This window comes from Heterocephalus glaber, unplaced genomic scaffold, assembly GCF_053883595.1.
Source record: "Heterocephalus glaber isolate CG9 unplaced genomic scaffold, H.glaber_assembly_v1.0 deba00001538, whole genome shotgun sequence".
In the NCBI taxonomy this organism is placed as follows: domain Eukaryota; kingdom Metazoa; phylum Chordata; class Mammalia; order Rodentia; family Bathyergidae; genus Heterocephalus; species Heterocephalus glaber.
In genome coordinates, this window is record NW_028258333.1 from 36,858,811 (window position 1) to 36,884,793 (window position 25,983).

Genomic DNA, 25,983 nt, shown 5'->3' on the forward strand with positions numbered 1-25,983 from the left:
CTAGAACAGTTAAATAGCTGATTCAATATGTATGGATGATAATTTACAACCTTGTTGGGGTTTTCCAAGATTTCCACTGTATTTATTGGGGAGGAAGTCACCATTTTATGCTTAGCCGCAAGATTCTCACTGCTCTACTGCTGAGCTACAACCCTAGTCCTTTTAATATTTTGTTTTGAAACACGGTCTCCTTAAGTTGCCCAGGTAGGACTCAAATTTGTGGTTCTCCAGTCTCTCTAAATGCTGGGATTAATGGGTGTTAGAAACCAGGCCAAGCTTCTGCTTAATCATATTAAGAGAAGAGAACATGCAGATATAGTATCTAAAAACTTTTCACTAGATAAAATGTTATAACAGAAATGTTACAAAAACATAAAGCCTCTCTATACCATGGAAAATTTTAAATAAAGGTGAAAAGATTTTGAACACTGTGAACAAGAGTTTTAGTATATTAAATTTTTTTTTAAATTTTTATTTTTTTGATACCAGGGATCGAACTTAGGACCTTATGCTTGCAAGGCAGGCACAGTCCCACTAAGCTAAATCCCCGGCCCTTAAATGTTTTCTATTTTAAAATTACCAGGAATATAACAAAGACTTATAGTTACCGTTCAGAATAAAATCTTCTATCATTTGATAGGAGATCATATAACTGTTGAATATGAGCAAGGCCTGGTAAAAAGATCAATACTGCTCCTTCAATACTTCTGAATTGAGGACTTTTATCTAAAATTGATTCAAAATAAGAAGGAACAGCATATGAAATATTAATAAAACACCTCCAGTTACTAGAAATGTTTTATCAATTAGACACATATTAAAAACAGAAATATACCTAAATATACTAGAAGTTCCAAAATAAGATCCAGGTTGATTTTATGAGGATTCATGTAGAGAATAGCATGCTGAGTACGACTGCTATACTTTTGGTAAAATGGATTTAAATCAGCACTTGTTCCAGTCTGAAGTGGTATGTATTCCTAGAAGAAACCAAACAAGAGAAAGCTGAACAAAAATATAAAACATTATTTCACTGTTACCATTATTTTATTAAAATACACAAGAGTACAATTTTGAAAGTAAAAATGTATCAGAAGTTCAAGTATGTCTATAATTTTATCTAGTTCTTATAAACAGCAAGACCAGTTATCTTAACACGTTAACATTAAAAGAGGAACTGTAGAAAAACATAGTAAATGTGTATGCATTACTCTTTGGCAATTAAAAAGCAGCCAAGGCAAGAGAGGTCATAACTTCAATACAGTAGTGTATATTTGCCTCATTCCTTCTATAGTCTACTCTGGCTACTGAGTTCCAATTATCTCTTTTGAAATGTACACACACATACACTTTTCTTTGGTTTGTGAGACTTTAGGTCTTGCTTTCTTGGTTTATCTAATTAAATAAAAGATAAAGTAACCTTTGCCAGGCATGGTGGCACATGCCTGTGATCCCAGCACTCGGGAGGCTAAGGCAGGAGGATTGCCACAAGTTTGAGGCCAGCCTGGGCTACATAGTGAGCTCAGGGCCAGGCTGAACTATAAAGTGAGATCCTGCCTCAAAAAAAATCAAAATCAAAACCAAAAACAAAAGATAAAGTAACCTTAACCTAGTGATTCCATCAGTTTGGATACATGCATGAAGTACAAATAAAATATCACAGATGTAATAGAAATGATGGATCTAGTATCACTGGCTAGAATGTGGGATAATGTACCTTTCGTAACATTTCTAAAAACAGTTGAGACTAACTCCTTAGGAAGAACTGTACTCCTAAACAGCTTCACTATAGAGATAGGGTTGGCTTCTGCCAGGACAGAGGCCAGTAAGAAAACCAATGACAAAGATCTAGATCTTGCAAAACCTGGCATGGTGGCACATGCCTGCAATCCCAGCACCTGGCTGAGGCAAGAGGGTTGCCAAGTTCAAGGCCAACTTGGGCTACACAGTGAGTTCAAGGCCAGCCTGAACTACATAGCAAGACCCTGTCTCAAAAGAAAAAAGTTCTAGAACATGGGTCTGTACCATCTTGACCACCTATAGCGAGGAGAGAAAATCACTACAGATTTACTCTGCAATAAATGATATTGCTATGAAGCTATGCCTTCTTATTTATATGGTTCTTGATTTTACACATGTATCCAAATGGCCCAGAATAGGTGAGAAGACAATTAGAATATCACAAATTAGGATTACAGGTTATGAAACAAAGATTAAAGAAATGGCCCGATAAATTTGCTTATACTTGTATCTGTTTCCTCTTTTACCAAATTGCACTCAAATCCACTGTGTTAGCCATATGATTTTTTTAAAAACCCATATGAGGGCTGGGGATTTAGCTCAGTGGTTCTGAAAACCCATATGAGGGGATGGGGATTTAGCTCAGTGGTTTCGCCGCCTGCTGCACAAGCGCAAGGACCTGAGTTTGATCCCCAGTACCAAAAAAACAAAACAAAACAAAACAAAAAAACCCCGTATGATTTACAAAACTCTTGTGTTATACCCTGGAAAATATTCATACTATTTTCTGTTTTACCTGATATTTTATTACCCCAGCTTTGCTTGTAACATTAATGGTTATTTCTTCTTCCTCCTCCAGAAATTTCTGACAATATTCTGAGTCTTTCTCAAGTATAAATCCTGTTTCTTCAATTATATCTTCAAGATGAAAAACCTGCATAAAATGAGGCATACAAATAGAGGAAATCAAATTCATTTCAGTAAATATCATTTTAAAAAGAAATTAATGCTTTTGAATGACACCAAACTAATTTAGAAGATTATGAGAAAATAACTTTTTAGTATTTTTTGGAAGTGAAGAACTTGGTTGACACAGATGGGTCTGCTGCTAAAGTCTCAGGTTCTCAGGTGAAATTACATTTTATATATATATATGTTTGTTTGTTTTTTTAATGTAAAAGTGGTTAAAAGGATAGACTGAACTAAAAAGCATTAAAAATAGACAGAAACAAGGGCCAGGATTTAGCTCAGTGGTTCCAGCGCCTGCCTCGCAAGCGCAAGGTCCTGAGTTCGATCCACGGTACCAAAAAAAACCACAAAACAAAACAAACAAACAAACAAAATAGACAGAAACAAAGCTTTGAAGAGAGCCCTACATTTGAGGATGAAAAAGGGGTTTCTTATTGCCAGGTATCCACTCTCAATCTGGTCATAACGATTTTGATGTGAACATATTTTATGTCCTGTAACCCCTCAGGTCTGTCATCAGAACTTTCCTTTCCATCCTATCAACCCTTAGGCAAGGTAGCACCAACATGTGATTCTTATGGCCATCTCTAGGCCCTCTCACTTTTTTTTTTTTTGCTTAAATTATTTTATTGGTACATTTTAGGTATACAATATGTTTACATTTATCATTGGGTACTTGTACCTGTATATTACATATCTTGGTTCTTATTTTTTCCCCATTCCCTGTCCTCCCTTCACCCCCTCCACCCTTCCCTATTTAAAAACACTTTATTTCCATTTTTTCCTTTTCTCACAATTTTTCCTTTCCCTTCTTACCTTTCCCCTCCCCTCCCACTTCCCCTACCCCTTTGGACCTTTTCTTCCTATTTCAAATTATCAATTATTCGTTTTAATCATTTTAATCCTTATTTACACTTTCAGTTTCTCACACCAGAAAAACTATTCTGTATCCAGGCCCTCTCTTGACTTGTAGAATCCTAGGAATAGTTCTGGGCTCAGATTATAAGGACCTATTTTCTGAGGAAACTGGTATAAATGCAACCTCTTACACATGTGCTCTAATAACAACTTACCTCAACAGGATAACTTCTTCCTGAAATTCTGAGAATAGGACAGTGTGTGAAATATGTAGAAAACTTTTCACTGTCTACAGTAGCACTCATTAGAATCAAGTGTAGATCAGAACGTTTCTGTAAAATTTCCTTCAAGATACTTAGTAGGAAATCTGACTGGACACTTCTTTCATGAACCTAATGCAAAGGTAATACAAAAATTAATCATATATATATATAAATATAAGGTCTAGTAAGAAGATTAAATAATTTGACACTAAAATCTACTAAAAGTTCATCAATATTTAAGTATATAGTCAATGCATGTGGAGGGAGGGATCTGTATGTTTCAAATAAAGTAGAGTTTAGAATTAAGAATAAAGTCATTGGTTCGTGCTCTACTGTCAGGTGCGATACTTCAGTACGTCTGTGGTCAGGCCATTTGCCAAGCTTGTGAGGCCACCTGTACAGGTATATGGCATTGAAGGTCGGTATGCCATAGCTCTCTATTTCACTGCATCTAAACAGAATAAACTGGATCAAATGGAAAAGGAGTTGCTGAGAGTAGCACAACTCCTGAAGGACCCCAAGGTGGCCACGTCTATTCTGAATCCCTGTATTAAGCGTTCCATTAAAATGAGGACCCTGAATGACATCACTGCGAAAGAGAGATTGTCCCCCCTCACATCCAACTTGATGAATTTGCTTGCTGAAAACGGTCACCTGGAAAATGCCCAGGGAGTCATTTCTGCCTTCTCTGCCATCATGAGTATCCACCGTGGAGAAGTGCCTTGCACAATGACCACTGCATCCCCTTTAGACCAAGCTACACTCTCTGAATTAACAGCAGTCCTGAAGAGCTTCCTAGGTCAAGGCCAAGTATTAAAACTAGAGGTTAAGACCGATCCCTCAATCATGGGTGGAATGATTGTCCACACTGGGGAGAAATATGTTGATATGTCTGCAAAAAGCAAGATTCAGAAGCTGAGCAGGGCAATGCGGGAAACTATCTGAAGGTGTTGACTTTCTGTCATCAGTGAAAATCCTTAAACTTGGAGCTACAGTAAAATGCTTCCTGAACAGACTGTATTATGTTTACTCTCTTTAAAAGTAGAGTACAAGGAGTCTTATTTTCATATCTTCTGGTGTCCCCCACTAAAAAATTAAAAGGCCCCTTTGGCTGGAAAAAAAAAGAATAAAGTCATTAGGGCCGGGTATTTAGCTCAGTGGCACCATGCATACCTCACAAGTGCAAGGTCCTGAGTTCAATCCCCAGTACCAAAAGAAAAAAAAAAAATTAGGTTATCTCCCAAATTTTACTCCTAATCTCTGCCACTAATATAAAACTATTCTCTCACTACTATATAAAACTGATAATTTATCTACTATGAAGATAAAAGGGAGCAGATTAGTAGGAATCTGTCAGGGTAACTATCACTCTCCAAAGGGGGTGGGAAGGAGGTTTTATGCCCTTTTATCACATGCATTTCAGGGAAGAGCACTGTAAACCTGCTAGAAAGCACAAACAAGGTACACTGTCAGAACTTAACAAATACCTGCTGAATATATGAGTCTATTTTCTAACTTTCTATACCGTGACTTATATCTATCCCTTTTTATTCTGTAACATTGACGGTAGCATACAACGATAAAGTACATCAAGATAACAAAGTAGGTTTCATCATTTGTAGGTAAGTGTTCAGGACCTGGAATTGATTACTTGGGTTCAATTCTTAGCTTAGCCACTTATAAGTATGATTTTGGCAAAGTTATTTAAATATCTCCAAGTCAATTTCTTCTTCTATAAAAGGAAAATACACATAATAAAAACTTCACAGAGTAGTTTTAACAATCAAATGAGATAATGCAAAGACTTAAAACAAAATTGTAAGCATTCAGCATTGTGTTAGCTGCTAGGGATTTAAAGTTACCAAGGGCAGTTCTCTTCATTTGTCAGTCCAGTAAGAGGATATTGTACAGGATGGCTTCAAATTACATACAATGAGTAACTAATCCCGGTGATCAGGAAGGCTAATAAGAGAAACTGCCAATGATACTGAGAAATGAAGGATAAATTTGAAAAAGAAAAGAAAAAAAAGATACCTGATGAGAAAGGAAGGAAAAAGTGTTTAGGTCAACGGACGTACATGTGTATAAAATCATGGTGAATGCATGAGGTCCTGGGTTCTAGCCCCATCACCCTCCAAGACCAACTAACCAAACCAAAAATAATCACAGTAGAAAGAGGATCATAATGTATTTGAGGAATTTGAAAACAAAATAATGATTTGAGCATGGGATGGGAGATGGACAAGAGAGTAAAACTGGAGAGGTACACAGTAAGACCTTGTAAACCATATTGTGACTTTAATCCTGTTGAACCAAGGAGCCATTAGGATAGACTAAAGCATTTTAAAGAAGGAAAACAGCATGGTCTGAATTTTATTTTAAAAAGAATAACTCTGACTATAATGTGGAGAATTTCATTCATGAGAGGCTAAACCGGGCACGTGGCACAACCCTATAATCCCAGTCCTCAAGAGGCTGAAGCAAGATTGCAATGAGTTTGAGGCCAGCCTGTGGTACATAGTGAATTCAAGGACAGCTTGAACTACTGTACATAAGACTCTGTCTCAGTAAATAAATAAAATAAATACAAATAAAAAATAATTCATGAGTGGCTTTTACAGTAATTAGAGACACTGGTAGATTATCCAACTGTCTACTAGATAGGTTTAGTCTCAAGAACTTCAACTTCATCATTTTCAAAACTCAACATCTCCCCTCCCTGGTCATTCCTTCCTTCTCCTCTCTTCTGAATCTCAGTGAATGACCTCCACAACCACCTAGTCAAACCACCAAAGCAAAAACATCAAAGATTTCTTGTTTCTTTCTCCCCCATCCCCTAAATCCAATCACTAGTCATGTTTATTTTGGCTTTCTCAAATTCATTCACTTTTCTCCAAATTTACTCTGGTGGTTTTACCAGGTGATTGTGGGTATCATTCACTGAGATTTAGAAGAGATGCAAGTTATAAGGACTGAGGAGGGAGGGGAGATGCTGAAGTTTGGAAATGCTAAAGTTCCTGATACTGAAAGTATCTAGTTGGCAGCTGGATATTTATGTCTGAAGGTCAGGAAAGAGATCTCCTGATAGATGATACTGATCTGGAAAACTTCATCAAAAGGATGGTTAATTTATATAGGTAAGGATAAAAAAAAAAACTAAGAACATAAACCAGAGTTAATAAAAAGGCATACTATTAAATTTACTTGGTCTAGATGGTCAAAAAATTTACAGGCGTGGTGGTACACACACTTGGGAGGCTGAGGCAAGAGGATTACTGTGAGTTTCAACCAGTCAGGCTACATACTGAGTTTGGGGCCAGAGTGAACTACACCTTGAGACTCTGTCTCAAAACATACACACACACACAAACACACACACACACACACACACACACACAAACCTAAAACAAAACAAAACAAAAAACTTAGCTGTAAACGTACCGGAGGCCAGCAAGAAAAGCTACTTAATTCACCTACTGATTATAAGCTAAAACAAATTGCACAATTCCTAATAGTAAGGCCAGGAGCACTATCTTGCACATCTTCACAAAAGAATCCTATACAATATACTGAATAACAATGTCCCAACATCTCTTACGTCCTTAAACGTAAAATGATTATTTTTACTGGGCTTCTTTTACTCCTACCGTACTGTTTAAGAGGATGATGGTATTACCCTGAAGTTAATCATGTCAGGAGATAGCTAATACCAAACTATCAAAGAGTAGAGCTTCAGGGAGTTGGTCTGATTTTTAAATTAGCATTCACTCTCATTTATATTTACCAAACAATTTCTGGCTAATAATCTGGGGTTCTAAGAGAACTTGTGATAGACTAGCTGATATAAATATTTCAACTTACCTAGCAGTAAAAATTTCTCATGAGAAACAGATATTTAGTACTTTGGCTCATGTTGATCCTTGATGACACTGATAAAATCTAGGTCTGGGACATGCAAAGCCGTAATTGTGACGTTTCCTCTGCATCCCACGTGTAACTCTTCCATGGGGTGAGTGGGGGCTAACTGTACAACTTATTCCCCATTAAGGAAAGAAAAACCACTCCTCATGTAAAAATTAATTCCTATTATTCATCTATTACCAAAATATTAATTATTTAATAAACTGCCTAACTTTGTCCCATAACAAGAAAATGGTTAAATAAATCACAAGATATTCAAAGTATACATTGCAGAAAGCTATTTAAAAATTATGTTTTTGTAGAATATCTGATGGAAATTATAAGACATACTAAATACACACAGATAAATACATGAATTAAATATTAACATTGTTCTTTCCTGAACTATGAGATTATAGACACTTTTTATTTTATTTTTCTCTTCTAATATTTCCTAAACAAAAGGAAGAAAATCACCAAATAATCTATATTTAGCCTATTAATTAAAATGAATAAACTTTTCACTTCTGCTTTCTGGACTTAGTGAATTATCATTCACAAAAAGCTTAACATCAAAGAAATTTTTAATAATTTCTGAATAATAGAAATGCTATATATATCTTTTCTTGAAAAGTTATACACATGCAAATTAATTTACAAGACAAGGCTAGTATGCCATTTAGAATAATTATAATAGGAAACTAGGGATAATTCAATTCACATGTGCATTCAAATTTGATATGATATATCAAAAGATATACCAGATATACTCAAAGGTATAGCTGAGAGAAAAATGACATAATTGATATTTTTTTTTGTCCCTTGTAAGAGTTAAAGCAGATCCTTTACACCTAACTATAGTGGTTAAGAAGTACACCAGTAAAAAAAGCAGACTGGTACCAGAATGCCTGATATTGAACTCTCACACGCAGAACTTACCGATTATGTGAATTTGGTAAGCTATTTGACCTCTATGTACTTTGATTTCCTCAACTGTAAAATAGCATGTGGCAAATATTACATAGTATTTATAAAATAAATCAATAAACATGAGACATTCATCAGTGGATATTCAATAATTTCATGTAAAATATCCCCTATTTAGTAAGTACAAAGAAAACGTTAACTGGTATTAGAAGTAACATCATTTGAATATAAAACTGTTTAGAATTTATCTGGATATATAGAATCTACTCACCTCATCTACGATAACATGAGACACATTAGTTAGAAGACCATCTTCTTGAAGTTTTCTTAGCAAAACTCCTGTTGTACAATAAAGCAACCTGGTAGATTCACTAGCTCGAGATTCCATCCGGATCTGATATCCACACAAAGAATTCTGAAGGAAGAACACAAAGCCATGGGTAGAGTCTAACAAGTAATCTAGCTGTAAAAAGTGAAGCACAGGTGCTGCTCTTGTTAATATGGATCTTGTTAATATATATATATAGCAATCTAAGTAAATCTATTTCGTGCAATTCAATATCAAAAGTATTTTCCTGTGGTCATCATTTATATAAAACTAAAATTTATATTGATAATTTTATTAAAAATTTTTTTTTATATTGATAATTTTAAACAGAAAAGTTTTCCTTCTTTTCAAGGTGTTGAGGCAAAAAGCTATTCACTTGGCTTTACATACTATTAATATGATTATAAAAACATTAATAAATGCTAAATTAATTTTTTACTAAAATACCTTAGAGCAAAATATTGAAGTACTCAGGAACATATTTTTACAGCAGCTTCTGTACCTTGGTCTACTTTTATACCAAGATCCTGTAAGACTTGCCACCACTAAAAGCAGATGGTATCATAGCAATGGTGCCTAATGGGAATCTGAAAGTCCTATCCATTTCCATCATTTTCTTTTTTTTTTTGGTGCTGGGGATTGAACTCCAGACCTTGCACTTGCAAGGCAGGCGCCAGAACCACTGAGCTAAACCCCTGGCCCCACACTTTCTTTCTTAATCCTGAAGTCGTTCCTTTGTGTTGTGTACATGACTGTCATTCCTTATAGGGCAGAAACTGTGTCTTTCTGTCCTCTTGTATTTCATGACAGAAAACATAAAAAATTTTTAATGAAAGGGTACCTACCATCTAACAAATACATTATATGCTGTCTTCAGAAAGAACTATAATTCATATTTAATTCTAGCCAATTTAACTGATTAAATGAATTCCTATACATTGCAGTCTCACTTAAGATTTGTCCAGTTTTGTGTACACAATATGCACAATTATAATGAAGAACTTTTTCCATTTTTTTAAAAATAGAGAGTCTGAAAAATAGTCAAGTGTATTAACCTATACTGCTTTCCCATTCTGCTCAATGAAAAGAAGTAATGAAGATCCTCTGGAAATGCATTCCACAGAAAAGATTTGCAAAACATGAGATATATGATATTAAAGTTTCAATTTGTCCGTATTCTTTGAATGTTCAATTTAGTAGACAGTATATTTGAACATTTAATTATAAAACTAATGTAGTTTCCTTTTATGAGAGTTTTAATGAGAATTACTGATAGGCTTTTTCATATGAAGTGGCATAATATACTATCAAACAAAACATGAAAAGTGCTTGAAATAAGCACATGAACAACCAGAATTTGTATATGGTGTAGGTTCCTCTTGGATCCCAAGAGCAAAGCTGAGTAATGTCATCATTCAGTGAGAAGTTGAATGATATATTACCCTTCCTCCAGGTCCATTTTCACAGCCCAATTCATCACACACTCTGGTGGCTAAACTCACTGCTGAGATCCTTCGTGGCTGCGTACAGACGATGCTACATTTACTTGTACCCCATTCATTCAGAAGCAAGTCTTCTAACAGAAAATGTGGCACTTGAGTACTTTTACCACTCCCAGTTTCACCTGCCACAACTACTACCCGGTGCCTTTTAAGAGTTTCCACAATTGAATCCCTATGTTTGAATACAGGTAACTGTTGTCTTTCCTTTAGAAGTCTCTGATACTTAGGTGTACTTTGTAATTTTCTAAAAAGGTTTCTAACAGGTTCCAAATCTTCTGCATTTGCTGATTCTATGGACAGACCAGAAAAATCCTCATCTGAAACTAAATTTTCCCAAGATTCCTCGGGATCTTCAGAGTTTTTTCTCTTATTTTCAGTATGCTGTTGTTGCTGTTGCTGTTTCAACTTATTCAAAAGTTTGGCAATAAAAAGATCACGTGGTTTATTGGTTTCCATCTTATTTAATTCTTCCTTTTTCTTTTCTGCATCACTCCACTCCAGCCAAACATCTCGATAAGTGGGAGGGAGTAACTGATGAATGGACTACAAAGGAAAAAAAATAGCAGCACTATTGAATATCAAAATTCAAAGAGTAAAACTTAGAAGTAGAGTCATAATTCACTTAAAATATAATTTGACTCAAAATAGTAAAAGTTTAATATATACATGCATTGATACAAGTCCATAAACAATATGTAATATTCAGGTCCCTTCACTTACTAGCTATACGTCTTTGGGGGAAAAATTTAATCTCTTGGTGCCTCAGTTTCTGTATTTGGGTTTTGTGGTTTTTTTGGTACCGGGGATCAAACTTGGGACCTTGCGCTTGCAAGACAGGCGGCAGAACGACCGAGCTAAATCCCCAGCCCCTCAGTTTCTGTATTTGAAAGTGACTAATAATAGTACTTCCCTCATAGGCATCATCTGAGGCTAAGTTCAAGCTAGTACATATGAAGTGCTTATTTGCGGAGCATAGTACTACTGAATAAACATTATTTGCTTCTGCTATGGTGCTATATAAAATGCACACGAATCACAAAGCACTTTTAAAACATACAAAGCAACCTTTGAGATTTTGTATATTACAGGTCAAAATATTTTAAATGGTCTACAACAAATGGAAACTTATTCTAATTTTGCGCTGTAAAAGAACTCACAAGTATCTCTGACATTGATAGTTACTTTTACCAAGTAAATGTAGCTTATGATAAAGTTTTTGCAAAATGAGGGAGAAATAAAGACCTTAAGAACTTTGGCTGGCAGAAATTGAAAAAGAACTAATACGTATAGTTCCACTGAATTAGTGTCTAAATTTTTCAATGGTTCTAACTTCTTAGGAAAAAAAATACACATTTATTATGATACAGAAATGCCAATAATCTAAATTTTTTAAAAGAGCATTGTGTTCTCTAAAACAGCTTTCTCCAGTAGTACTTTAAACTTTCCTTAAACTGGAACTGTATTGCTAATATAATCTAAAATTGAGAAACAGAACCAATTTCTATAGTATTTTAAAATGGAAAGACAATGTAACAGAAAAAAAATTATCTTTAATTCAACCATCTTGCACAAGTATTTTATATCTGTAAATTAGTAAAGTCAAAAAGTTGGATCAATCAAATAGTAGTCTCAGAGACTCTGGCCTAAGAAAAGAAGGACTAAGCTGTGTTTAGGGGTGAAAAGAAGCCACATTACAAATAATCAGAAATGAGGAAATAATCAGAAGCTGCAGTCAATAAAAAGAAAACTGGAACAGAAGGCCATAATTAAATACTATCTTAGACACACACATACATTTTTATGTACAGTTTTAATACAAATTAAGTATCACTTATGGAAATACTTTTAACCAAAAGTGCGTTGGATTCTGGAATACTTGCATACATGTAATGAGATACCCTGGGGATGGGACTTGTGTCTAAGCACAAAAATCCATTTATGTTTCATAAAAACAGTACCTTACACATATAGCCTAAAGGTTTTACATAACACTTTAAATAATTTTACTCAGGAAAGTTTGAGTGCAGTATTTTCCACCTGTGGCATCAAGTCAGTGCCAAAAAAAGATTCATATTTTGCAGCATTTCAGAATTCATATATTTGGATTAGGGATGCTCAACTTATATACCCATCACTCCACAAATGTTTTTGAAGCATCTAAGCTTAAAAAAACCTCACCTGCCCTTTCACTAATCGATAAAGGGCTAAAGTAGCACCCAGATGCTGAGCTTGCATGCCATCTTCTGTTAAGATGGTAGGACACACCACAAGGACATCATCTTCAGACTTGATTACCCTTACCCTACAGAGAAACAAATAAAAAATTTATTTTAAAATTGATGAGGTCAGAACAATAAAGTCAGAAATCCATTAACATTGAACTTAAGTTTATATTATTTAAATATTTCCACTGATAGTATTGTATTTAATAATGATTTATAAGCACTATAGTCCTGAGATGTAGAATTAGCATTTCCTAAACGTTTACTTAACTCATTTGAAACAGAAAGATTTTCTTATACATTATTTTCAAAGTTCATTCATTTTCAAAGTTAATCAGAAAACATACCTACATTTCCAGTATCGACCTACTGCAACTTTTTCAAAGGAAGGATTTGGACTCTTGGGAAGATTCTTCCTGACCCAATCGATGAGAAATTGTTTTGGAGATTTTCCTGTCCAGCTTCGAGCAGTGTAGTCAAAATTTCTTACATCATGGGATTCTTTCTTTTTCTCTAAAATGGAAGACAAAGACAGATTCTTTAAAAATGGTCATGTGATGCTGGGATGTACCTTAGGGATAGAGACCTTAACCTAGCATGTGTAAAGATGTGGCTGAAACTTGTGATCTTCCTGTCTCAGCCTCCAAGACTGCTGTGATCACAGGTGTGTACTACCACATTAAACTTTCACTTTAGACTTCTAATGTACTATCTCTACCCTTTGAAGGCTCTTTCTACTGATCTGTCACCAGGGTAACATCTAAACATCTGTCAGATTTGCAAGGCCTCCCCAATCCAAAATAGCCACCTTGATATCTCTATTACTAAAAGCCAATTTTCTTTGATAGTACATGTTACAATTTGGCATTATATTTTTATTTGTGTATATTTAAAGCTCACTTTCCTTACTTATGGCTATACACAACAAGAAGGCAGAGACTGTGTTATTTTATTCATTACATAGCATTTGTCAATTTGCACAAGGATTCAAGCAATATTACTGAAATAAATAATTTTTAAAATGGACAGTTTGGTATAGGTCTAAACTGTAATACAATCTGATAAATATATTACCTATACCAATAATTTACTCAAGAGCACAAAGAAATGCATGATCATTTACATCTAATGACATGGAAGAAACTAGGAAAGGATTAAAGAAGAGGTGCTATTTGAGCTGTACCTTCAACCTAGGGACAGGTTAGCCAATAGGAGGGGGCAGCAGGATGATCAAAGTAATGGGACATGAAACAAATATTTTGAAGAACGATGTATATAGCCGGAAAACAAGGTAATAAGGTAGACTGTGGCAGAATGCAAATGATCTAGAATGCCATGCTAAAGGACATGGCCTTGTTACTGATGCCAGTAGGCTCAAAGTTATTAAAGGTTCTTAACAAGAGAGGGTGGGGATATAGCTCAGTGGTAGGGTATTTGCCTAGCATAAGTAAGGCACCAGGTTTGATCTCTAGTATGTTAAAAAAAAAAAAAGAAGAAGAAAATAGGTTTTAAAACAGAAAATTCACATTTAGACCTATATTGCAAAAAAATAATTGCTAAGATTTTGGAGAACAGACTGGAGAGAGATGAGACCAAGGCAAGGTATTTGTAATTACAAATTGCTACACAAGTTACAGTAATTGTTACTACTTTTTTAAACAAAGCTTATGAATGTGTAATTTCACTTCCATCTCAAGTAGTTTGCCAAAATGCAAAGTAATGAGCTTTACAATAATATATTATGTGATATTAGTCATAAATTACACCCCAACCACTTTCCCTTCATGTAACCTTTCTCTTCATCAGCAGTAGCTGTAGATTTTTCAAATAAATTAAAGTTCAAAGCATTTTCCCCTTCTGTGGCTACAGGACGCTTTTTCCTTTCATTTTGTTGATGTGGTATCTTTATGGCTGGATTGAATACTGGGTGGTCTTCTAATGTTTCCATTTCTACCAAGAAAAAAAAAGAGATGTTAATTTCATGAATTTTTTGGTCTGTGTGTGGTACTGGGGATTGAACCTAGGGCCTTTGCGCTAAGCTACATCTCCATTTTTTTATTTTGAAAAAAAGACTCATTAAGCTGCCCAGGCTGGCTCAAATTTGCAATCCTCCTGCCTTAATCTCCCACAGTGCCAGGATTACAGGTATGTGCCATCATACCTGGCTATGTATTTGTTTTTAATGCTTTACTACTTGGTAAAAGTAGTTTTAAAAACATTGTTTCATCTTTCTCCTTATAGCCAATAATTTAATAATTCCTCGTTGAATCTATGCTAAAAGTCACAAGCAATTTATTATCTTTTAAAATGTATATAAAAGCTTTAAAAATAAAATATTTAATATATGTAATAGACCTGAAAAATATATTCATTCAAAATACTCGTGAGATTTTATTTATGTCTTTCTCGAATAGGGACAGTGTTTTATGGTATAAATCTGGAGTTGGCAAACATGCATGCAGGCCAAATTCATTCCACTGCCTGTTCATGTATGGCTTGTAAAACAATATTTCTCATTTTCAAATGGCCGAAAAAATAAAAAGTATTTGGTGATATGTGACAATTATATGAAATTTATAGTTTACTGTCCATAGAGTTCTATTAGGACATAGCCATTAATTTTTGTATTGTCTATTGCTTGTAACACCAGAGTTGAGAAGTAGTGTGTATGGCCCACAGAGTATACAGTATCATTTGGTTGTTACAGAAAGTTTGCCAATCCCCAGGTATAAACTGTTAAGAAAAACAATAGACATGTTCTAACACAGTAACATCAGTATATCTAAGAACCCAAAAATGTTTACCTCTTTGAAATTTCCTTATTTTTTCTTGAGTCTCCTTTTGGCCCTGCTTGTTTTTTTCTAATTTAAAGGTAGCTGCTTGCTCCTTTGCATCCAGAAGTTTTGCTGCAAGATGCAAGTACCTTTCATTCTGTTTCAAATGAAGAGGAAATAAAAAGAACAAGATTACTTTATCTGTACACAATATGTTGTATCAAAACCTATAGTCTAGATCAGCATAGTGGTGCTTGCCTATAATCCCAGATACTTAGAGGTTGAGGTAAGAGGACTGTGAGTTTGAGACCTGCCTAGGCAAGATGAGGCCCCCATCTCAAAGAAACCAAACCAAACCAAACCAAACAAAAATCCTAAGATCTTTTAACTTTGTTCTTTGATCCAGCAAATCTTTTAGGAATTTTTCATACAGAAATTAAAAAAGGAAAAATAGGGCAAAAAAGAAAAAAAATAAAGCTTCTAAAGAAAATGAGTATCACGAAACTCATGAACATGATTTTGCTGAGCAAAACCTAGAAAGACTTGAAAGTTAAATTCAAATTACTGTTTCATTTCCTTAGGTTAATAAATGATAGATTATATACATAAAGGCATGTGTGCAGTGCAGTGGGGAAAAGGTAACTAAACTAGCTGAATTGTGAGACCATTCTATGCTGAAACAAACATCAAAGTTATGTAACAGACAGGAGGCTTAGCTATTTCCTCAAATTCACCAAAAACGTAGTTACCCTTTCAATCTTCCTAAGGCACTGGTAACACGATCCCTCCACTTATGCAGCTCTTGCTGTATTTGGCTCCTTCATAATATTTTTCCCATAAAATTTACCATCTTAACCATTTTAAGTGTACAGTTCAGTGGTATTAAATACATTTATATTGTTGCACAACCATTACAACTACAATCCATGTTTTTTCATGGATTTCAAAGACATGCCACATGTCTTTTCATGTGGCAAAACTGAAATGCTATTCTCATTAAACAGTAACCCTTTCCTCCATCAGCCCCAGCAACTACTAGTCTACTTTCTTTCTTTCTTTTTTTTTTTTTTTTGGTACCGGGGATCAAACTCGGGTCCTTAGCTTGCTAGGCAGGCGGTGGAACCACTGAGCTAAATCCTCGGCCTCTACTTTCTATCTATATGAACTGGACTACTTTAGGTACCTCATATAAATGGAATCATATAATAATAGATTTATTTCATTTAGTACTATGTCCTCAAGATCCATCCATGTTGTTGCATGTGCCAGAATTTCCTTCCTTTTTAAGGCTGAGTCATATTCCACTGTCTGTATATACCTAACATTTTTACTTATCCATTCATCTGTTGGTTGACATTGGGTTGCTTCGCTTCTGCATTTTAGCAATTGTAAATAATGCCACCACGAACAGAGTAAATATTTCTTCTAAGACTCTGTTTTAAATTCTTTTGAGTATATACCCTAAATGGAATTTCTGGATCACATGGTAATTCCTATTTTAATTTTTTTTTTTTTTTTTTGGTACCGGGGATTGAACTTGGGTCCTTGTGCTTGCGCAGCAGGCAGCGAAACCACTGAGCTAAATCCCTGGCCCTATTTTAATTTTTTTGAGTAAGGGCTAAACTGTTTTCCATAATGCCTGCACCACTTTCATTCCTACTAACAGTGCACATGGATTTTAATTTCCACATTTTTACCAACTTTTTCCTATTTTTGATAGTAGATATCATAATGAATAAAAAGTGTTATCTTGCTGTGGTTCTGATTGCATTTCCCTAATAATTCCTGATGTGGAGCATCTTTTCATGTGCTTACTACTTGTATTTTTTTTTTTTTTGGAGAAATACTCTTTAGCTTTTATATTCAGTAAATAACTAATTTTTGTTAACTCTTGCTTTAAAATATGTCTTCCTGGGCCGGGGATTTAGCTCAGTGGTTCCAGTGCCTGCCATGCAAGTGCAAGGTCCTGAGTTCGATCCCCAGTACCTAAAAAAAAAAAGTCTTCCTTTCTAATATAAGCCTTTATTTCACATCTGAACATGCACAGTAGCTACTAAAATATGTAGCTTTGCAAATCACCTAAACACTACTTAATATTCCAAACCATCTTGAATACTATTAAACTTGACCTGAAATTTCAAATTCCTTTGGTTAATCACCTGTCCCAAACCTGTAGTGTCTCTTTAATACACAGCTGTCAAATTTACTTGCTGGACATCAAAACACTCCAGTCCCAAGTAAACTCATCTGTTTACTCCTATCTGATAACTTTTATCTTTATGTGTACACATCTATTTTTTAATATCCAAAGCCCCTTGCACAATTCCACATCCATATCCTGTTTCTATTATTTTACCCATCTGAATTATCTTCCTATTTATTTGCCTATTCAACTCCGTGTGCCCTTCAAGTTTCATTTCTTTGAGTTTTGACCTAATACTCCAATCAAGAGGCCACTTCTTTCTCTGAATCCCAAAGTAGACTTATACTAAAGATTTTTATTTGCATGCTTTTAATATGGGAACATAGTTTAAAAACTTGTATGTTTTAGAGTATAAAAAAGAAGTTGCTATGCCACCCTACTACCATAGTCCTAATAACTAGTAAAAACTTTTTAATAAATCTTTTCAAATATAAGAATGTAAATATAGCTGGTCATGGTGACATGTCTTTAATCTCAGATTTCAGGAGGCTGAGGTAAGAGGATTGTCACAAGTTTGAGACTAACTTGGGCTACATAGTGAGTTCGAGGCCAGCCTAAACTACACAGCAAGACTCTGTCTCAAACAAAACAAAACAAGTAAATATGTGTCTATGTATGTTTTTTCTTTTACGCAAATGAGTACATCATATTATACAGACTGTCCTTATCTTCTACTACAATTTGATTATTCATTCACCTATTGACAGATATATGGGTTGTTTGCAGTTTGGCTGCTATGAATAAAATTGCTATGCACATTTCTGTAAACTATTTTCATATTTCTTAAATATCTGTAAGTGAAATTTTTCCTTTAATTGGCAAGCGTATGTTTACTTTAGTAGTATATTTTATACTCCCATTAGCAATGTATGAGTGTTCAGTTCTTCCACATCCTCCCTACATATGGTATTACTGATCTTTTAAATTTTAGGCATTTTGATACATAGTGGTATCTCTTTGTAATTTTCATTTTCATTTTTTCCAAAGACTAGCATTGGCCATCCATATGTTTATTTCTGTGAAGTGTCTGATTTTAAAAAGTTCTTTACATAATTGTGGATAAAAGTGTCTTGTGAAATGTATGTATTGCAATATTTTCTTCCTACAACTTGCTTTCTTAATTGTTATGGATTGAAACTTAAATGTTTTCCCAGAGGACCATATGGTAGATGTTGCTGGCCTCTGGTGATAGAACCTTTAGCACATGTGCTGCAGCAGGCTGTTTGTTATCAATGCAAGCTCTAAAAGATTCACCATCACTGCTCTAGGACATAGGGGCCTAATGGATGGAAGTCAGGTCACTGGAAGAATGTCTTTGAGGGGGCTATTGGAACCCTGGTATCTTCCTCTATTTCGTTTCCTATACACCATACACTTTCATCATGATTTTCTGCATTACCACAGGTCCTTAACCAATGGAGCCAACTGACCATGGACTGAAACCAGGAGCCAAAATAACCTTTTCACTTTTTTTTGGTAGTGGTATTGGTGACTGAATCTAGTGCCACACACTGAGCTACATTCTAACACCCCCCCCCCCACCGCCCCTTTTTGGTAATGGGGATTGAACTCAGGACACTGTGCTTGCAGCTGAGCTAGATCCCTGGTTCCAGCCCTTTTCATTCCCATTTTAAAAAATAAGGTCTTACTGCTGGCCATGGTGAAACATGCCTGAAATCTCAGCACTCAGGAGGCTAACGCAGGAGCATCATAAGTTCAAGGTCAGCCTGGAATATATAGTGAGACCCCAAACAAACAAACCAACAGTTGCCTAGGCTGGCCTCAAACCTGTGATTATTTTACCTCAGACTCTTGAATAACTGCAATGACAGGCATGCACAACAGTGCTAGGCTCCAATTTTTTGTGTTAATTTTTGTATCAATCCCTATAAGTGTTTTCCCAATTTACAAATGAAGAAACTAGGGTCAGAAAAGTTAAATATCTCGTCTGAGAATACTTAGCTAGAGCCCTAATACACATTTCTACTCACAGGGTCAAATTTTTCCTCCTCCTCAAAATTTTTAGAATTTTCACTCTTTTCTTCTTCATTTTGTTGTTCAGCATAATGTAAAATCCATTCTTTCATATTTACTTCCACATTTTTTTCTTCCTTTTTTGGCTAGAAAGAGAAAAAAATCTGAAAAGCTGAAGTTAGAAACTGTCAAAACTATCAAGTGTCTGCTTTTATAATTCCTGCTAAAAAACAGCAGACACATAAAAGTCCCAGAATCGCATTCTTTATTATTCAGTGAAGGAGTAAATGTAGCACTATTTTAAGAAATCTAAACTTGCAAAATCCAATGAATATGTTTATATAAAGGGGTAAATGGAACAAAAGGAATATTGTTAGAAACTACTGTTGTCCTTTGAAGATAAATGTGTTACAAGGATATGTCCATAGATGTTCAATCATTTGTAGAGTATAATGCCCTAGTGAACTATACCTCCCTGTAACAATGTCCTCCTATAACTCTTCCAGGGACTCTGGCCTTGGCCATGTGACTTGCATCAACTAGTGCAGGGGCTTGGTAAGAATTTGTTCACTGGGGCTCACCATTTTAAAATATAGTTGGTCCTGTATAACTGGTTTTAACCAACCCTCACAAAATATTCAAAAAAACATTGTATCTGTAATGAACATATAGATTTTTTTGGATGATATTTTCCAAACAATATAGTATAACAACAATTTAACATAGCATTGACATTAGAAGTCTGACTCCTCTGAGACCATCATATGGGAAGAACTCCAAGCTAATTGTATGGAGTGACCATGCTGAGAAAGGGTGCCTGCTGGTCTCCAGCAGAGTCCCAAGCCATGTGAGTAAGGAGCCACTGCGGATGTTCCAGCCCTAGCAGGTAACCCCTCAGAACAGAAATGTCCAGCTGAGCATGGCCCAGATTGCAAAATCATGAGAAATAATACACAGTTAGTTCAACCCACAACCCTTTGGGGTGGTTATGTAGTAATAGAAAACTGAGATAGTGATAGAAAAGTCTGGCAAACCATTTAGTCATTTTTAAGAAGTAAAAATATTATAGAAACCTCATATTCTTACCAATTATATGTGCTTCATTCTGACTATATACAGCTTTAAAAGTTTAATTCTTCAATTACCTTAATCTTATGGTCTTCATCCTGTTTTTTGGTTTTAGTTTGCAATGGAGGTGAAACAGTAGCTTGTATCTGAGGAGACTGAAATTTTGGCCTATTTTTAGGTTGTTGCTCTTCAAATTCCTGACTGAATCCTTCAGGAAGTGCATCTTAAGATAAAGCAAACTGTGTTAAAATAAACATGCATATAATACATAAAATATATCAATATTTGTTAAGCATATAAAGCCCTGTCATGACTAAGTGTACCTATTTTTCTTCTATTCTTCATCTCACTAGAAATCCTGTGATGAACTTGGATTTATTTGTTGAACTAGAAATGGGCACACTCACCAGATGATAGCTAGCCCACTTGTATTTGGCCACTTACTTCACTCTATGTTATGCTCCTAAATTTTCATTAAAAGATCTTTACCTCTCCCATTCTTTGGCTTTCTGTTATACTATGTGGTAGTATTTTATCTTCCCCCGTGAAATCGAACTCAGGACCTTGTGCTTGCAAGGCAGACGCAGCACCATTGAGCTAAATTCCCGGGCCAATGTGGTAGTATTCTTTTTTTTTTTTCAATTAATTTTATTGGTACATTTTAGGTATACTACTTCCATCATTGGAAGTAGTATTCTTAATCTGCCACTAAAGCTATCCGTAGTCAGACTTTTGCAAAAGATTAAAACCATGACCCTGTGTTTAATCAAATACTAATATCCAAGGACACCCCTAATTTCCAAACCAAAATTCCAAAGACACAGCCTAATAGGTTTTAGATAGGCAAAGTTTAAGAATGTGTACTATAAAATGATATAAACTGAAATGAACACACAAAAAAATAAATTTCTTGCATAGATCACAACCTCTAAGGAGAGTATAACGAAAAGAATGAAATTAAAAAAGTAAATAATTATAATGGTAAAAAGTTATAAATACAAGTCAAAAGGATGATACAAATACCAAAACTATTTCAAAGTGTTTCAGAAACTGGAAGAATTTAACAACAGTATTGTTTACCATCTGAAAGGTTTAAACAGAGCCAATCCAAAGCAGAATGAAGATCACCTCCATGCAAGAGTGTATTGGTCATGGCATCTTCAATGTCCTTAGTCTTAAATGAAAATGCTTGTAAAGCCATGTATAAATCCTATGAAAGGGAAACATAAAAATCACATTTGTCACTTTTCTCTTCTTTTATTCCTAATTTTATTTTCATTCATTTTAAACCAGAAACTGACATAAATAAAAATTTTAAAAGTAGTTTTGGGGGAGCAGAGAGGAGGTGTAGCTTACTGGTAGAGTGACTGATTAACATGGACATGGTCTTGAGTTCAGTGTTCAAGTTCCAGCACTGTGCATACACTCGTGTGTGCATACACACACACACACACACACACACAAAATAGAAAAAAATATATACACAGCTCCCCATTCCCCAGTTAAAAAAATTAAATGTGCTCAATGTAGTGAGATTTTGGGAACTATAGATATATTTTTTTAAAGGCGCAACAGAAAGTACTCTTTTTATTATCCAAAGATACTCTTTATAGTGTAGTATGTTTACTTCAATTATTTTCCTATAATTTTATACAAAATAGTTCACTTAACATAAGCATCCTTTCAAATTATTAGAAACTCTTTATCAGCACTTTTAACAGTTACATAATATGCCGAGTATATTTTCCTATAAATGAACAACTAGGATTTATTTTATTACAAGCAGTGCTTCAATGACATCTTTATATATAATGTTATATATAAAGATAAAACAATATACTTCTGACAATATCTTTATATTGGGGCAGAACTGGGTTCAAATCCAGATTCTACTTACTCTGCTATTAATTACTAACCTTAGGATATAACTTGTCATCTTTCCAAGCCTCAATTCTTTAAAATAATAGAGGCCAAATACATCTACTTTGTAAGATTGTCATGTCAGAGAAATATAAGTAATGTACCTGGCAGAGTCAAATATATAATGGAATTTGGGAAATGTAACTTAGTTTTCATATCACCACTTCATTGTGCGAAATTATATCAGGCACAATTCTTTCCTCTGTTCTTGGAGACGGAAACCATCTATATGAAATCTCAATGGAAGTTAAAAAAGCCATTTTCATCCCATGTGGAGCTGTCTTAAAAATGGCCCACTAAAACTATGGAACTTAAAAAAAAGTTTGCAAAATACCTGTAATTTTTTGGCAGTAAGTCTTCCAGAAATCACCCCCTTGTCATTATTTTGCTTTTTATGTTCATTGATCACTCCAATAATTCTTTGCTCTAGCTGGTTATTAATTATCACCTGTTGAAGCCAAAAAGGTCATAGCAATTAGAAGCTGAACGATCAAAATGTATAATAGATAATGTGAAACAGGAAGAAAAAGGTCCAAAGGGGAAGGTGAAGTGGGAGGGGTAGGGGAAAGAAAAGAAGGGAAAGGAATATGAGAAGAGGAGGAAAAAAAAGAAACAAAGTCTTTGTAAATAGGAGGGTTGAATAGAGGGCAGGGGAATGGGGAAAAAAATAACCAAGATATATCATGTAAAGTACAAGTTCCCAATAATGAATGTCAGCATACTGTATACTTAAAATGTACCAATAAAATTAATGAATAAAATATATAATTTTTTTTATATTTAAGGATGTCTTTTAAAAAAAAAATATTTCTTGAAATAATGCAAAACTTTGGTTACTTACTTTCAAAATAGATTTATCCAGATTTGCAGGACCACCAGTATCATTTGGAGAATTAAAACTATAAATTTTTGGACCTGTACACAATAGACAACAAATAGTAAAGGACATTTAATAATTAATATTCATTGTGATATTTTAATTTTCCTTTAAAAATTGCTAAACATCAACTGTTTATTTAGCACCCCCCTCACTTCACCATGAGTCAATCTAGTAGTTTGCAAAATTTCTTCTAAACTACTTTACCAATTAGCATTCTTGTAGTTTAACCATTTCTTCCTAAAATACAAATACCGATATATCTTGTAGGTTAAATCTATGTTCATCTTTGTACACACTGTCTTGAATACTATCAGATTGTTGGGAGAGATGGTTAATTCCAAGGAGAAAGTATTCCTCCCCAAAAGTGAGAAAATAAGTGAAAAGAGAGGTGAGAGTTCCTATCTTTTCTCCTTGGACTTAAGTCCAAAGGTTGCTGTATTATTTTCCTATAGTTGTCATAGCAAATCACCACAAATTTGATGGATGAATATGCCAGGAATTTATTTTTTTACAATTCTGGAGGACAGAAGTTCAAAATCAAGATGTGAACAAGACCATGTTCCCTCTGATGGTTTCAGGTAAGAGTACTTTCTAGTCTCTTCTAGCTTATGTTCACCCCAGGTGCTGCTTGGTTTACTGGCAACATAACTCTAGTCACCAACTCTTTCATACGGCCTTCTTCCTTGTCTCTTGATGCTCAAATCTCCCTTTCTTTTTTCTCTTGACAATAATCATTATATTTAGGACCCGACCTAAATTTAGGATGATTTCATCTCAAGATCTTTAATTACAACTGTAAAGACTCTATTTCCAAATAAGATATTATCCTGAGGTTCTAGGTAGAAACAAGTATTTTAGGGGTACACTACTTATTCAGCCCACTAAAGCTGTCAAGTCTGTTCTAGTCAACAGAAACATTATATATCCTCATTCATCTAACAATGAATAACGAGGAAGAAATAAATGCTAGTTTCAAACTTCTGGTCTCATCACTTCTCTCACTTCAAAATTATTGAGGATCCAAATAATTTTTATATAGGTTATATCTATTGATTTATTTTACCATACTATAAATTGAGAATTTAATTATTTTGAAATCACTAAATGTAATAATCCCAGTATATTTTAAAAAATATTTTCCAGTTTTGCAATCTTTTTTTTAAAACCCAGGGCCCCATGTAGCAAATCTCTCTTTCTCTCTCATTTTTTTTTTTTTTTTTTGAGGCAGCATCTTGTTATGTACAGTGTCCAGGCTGGCCTTGAACTCACTATGTGGCCCAGGCTGGCCTTGAACTTGCAGCAATTCTCCTGCCTCAGCCTTCTGAGTGCTGGGATTACAGGTGTGTGCCACCATGTGGTGACAACAAATCTCTTTAATGTCTAGTGTTTTAGTCTGCTCAAGCTGCCATAATAAAATGCTACAGACTTCTGAATGGCTTAACAAAATTGATTCTCATAGGTTTGGAGGCTGGGAAGTTTAAGATCAAGGTGATAGCTGTGGAAGTTTTCTAAGACACTTTCTGTTGGTTTGTAGGTGCCCACTATCTCACTGTATCTTCATATGAGTTTTTCTCATTCTTTCTTGGACAGAGATCCAACTCTCACGTGTCTCTTTTGACAAGGACACTAGTATGTCATTTAACCTGAATAACTTCCTTAGAGGCCTTATATAGTCACACTGTGGATGAGGGTTTCAATACATGAAATTTTGGGACACAATCCATAACATTTAGTTTATGTATCAACCTGCTGTAATAATACACATCATACAACCTTTGCTGTATTCACTGGGTGGAAATCAGGGTCCCTAAATAGGGGCCTGTTTTCATCTTAACCTAAGGAACTGAAGGAATTATGACATTTAACCAGAGAGAGCATCAGGTAAACTAGAAAGGGCCTATCATTTTTGAATTCTTCCTAAAATGTTGATATGTATTTAACCATCTTGAATAAAGATTCCAGGATTTGGAACGTACTTTTAACTTTTTTTTGGTGGTACTGGGGATTGAACACAAGGCCTTTGCATTGAGCTACGTCTCTAGCCCGAAGTTGCAAAGTTGTCTCTGGCTCCAACTTGAGAGCTTCCTGCCTCAGCTTCCCAGAGTGCTGGATTATAGATGTGAGCCACCACCATGCCTGGTCAGCTGCCAATTCAGAATGTCAACCTGACAGCTTTCAACCCTAGCCTTTAACCTGTTACAGGAAAAACTGAAGGTGTCAGAAATAGATCTTCAAACTTGTTAAATTGATAACTCTAATTCTGAATACAATTTTAAGTCAGAGCTAAGCATGGTGGCGCATGCCCGTAGTCCCAGAACTTGGGAGGCTGAGGCTGGAGGATCCCCATGAGTTCAAGGCCAGCCTGGAATACATAGTGAAGTGAGTTCAAGGCCAGCCTGAACCATATAACGAGACCCCATCCCAAAACAACAACAACAACAACAAATTTTAAGTC

General features: G+C 35.0%; 1 protein-coding gene and 1 pseudogene across 4 annotated transcripts in view; one reads left to right on the forward strand and one right to left on the reverse strand.

The window, feature by feature from the left end:
- The window catches only part of Dhx29 (DExH-box helicase 29), a 47,990-nt gene that overhangs the window by 16,289 nt on the left and 5,718 nt on the right, over positions 1-25,983 (reverse strand). For 2 of the 4 annotated variants that reach the window (XM_021261418.2, XM_004848513.4), the window contains exons 2-16: positions 23,490-23,563; positions 22,983-23,096; positions 21,809-21,938; positions 20,806-20,951; positions 19,678-19,806; positions 15,514-15,640; positions 14,501-14,659; positions 13,057-13,222; positions 12,666-12,789; positions 10,428-11,030; positions 8,929-9,072; positions 3,783-3,959; positions 2,537-2,674; positions 836-980; positions 609-726 (exon numbers count right to left, since the gene is read on the reverse strand). In XM_021261418.2, the coding sequence (XP_021117077.1) occupies positions 609-726; positions 836-980; positions 2,537-2,674; positions 3,783-3,959; positions 8,929-9,072; positions 10,428-11,030; positions 12,666-12,789; positions 13,057-13,222; positions 14,501-14,659; positions 15,514-15,640; positions 19,678-19,806; positions 20,806-20,951; positions 21,809-21,938; positions 22,983-23,096; positions 23,490-23,563 (2,494 nt within the window). Of the gene's footprint in view, positions 1-608; positions 727-835; positions 981-2,536; positions 2,675-3,782; positions 3,960-8,928; positions 9,073-10,427; positions 11,031-12,665; positions 12,790-13,056; positions 13,223-14,500; positions 14,660-15,513; positions 15,641-19,677; positions 19,825-20,805; positions 20,952-21,808; positions 21,939-22,982; positions 23,097-23,489; positions 23,564-25,983 lie in introns of those variants that run through there. The other 2 variants (XM_021261416.2, XM_087189377.1) reach the window with 2 other exon arrangements.
- On the forward strand, positions 4,146-4,845 carry LOC106009724 (ATP synthase peripheral stalk subunit OSCP, mitochondrial pseudogene; annotated as a pseudogene).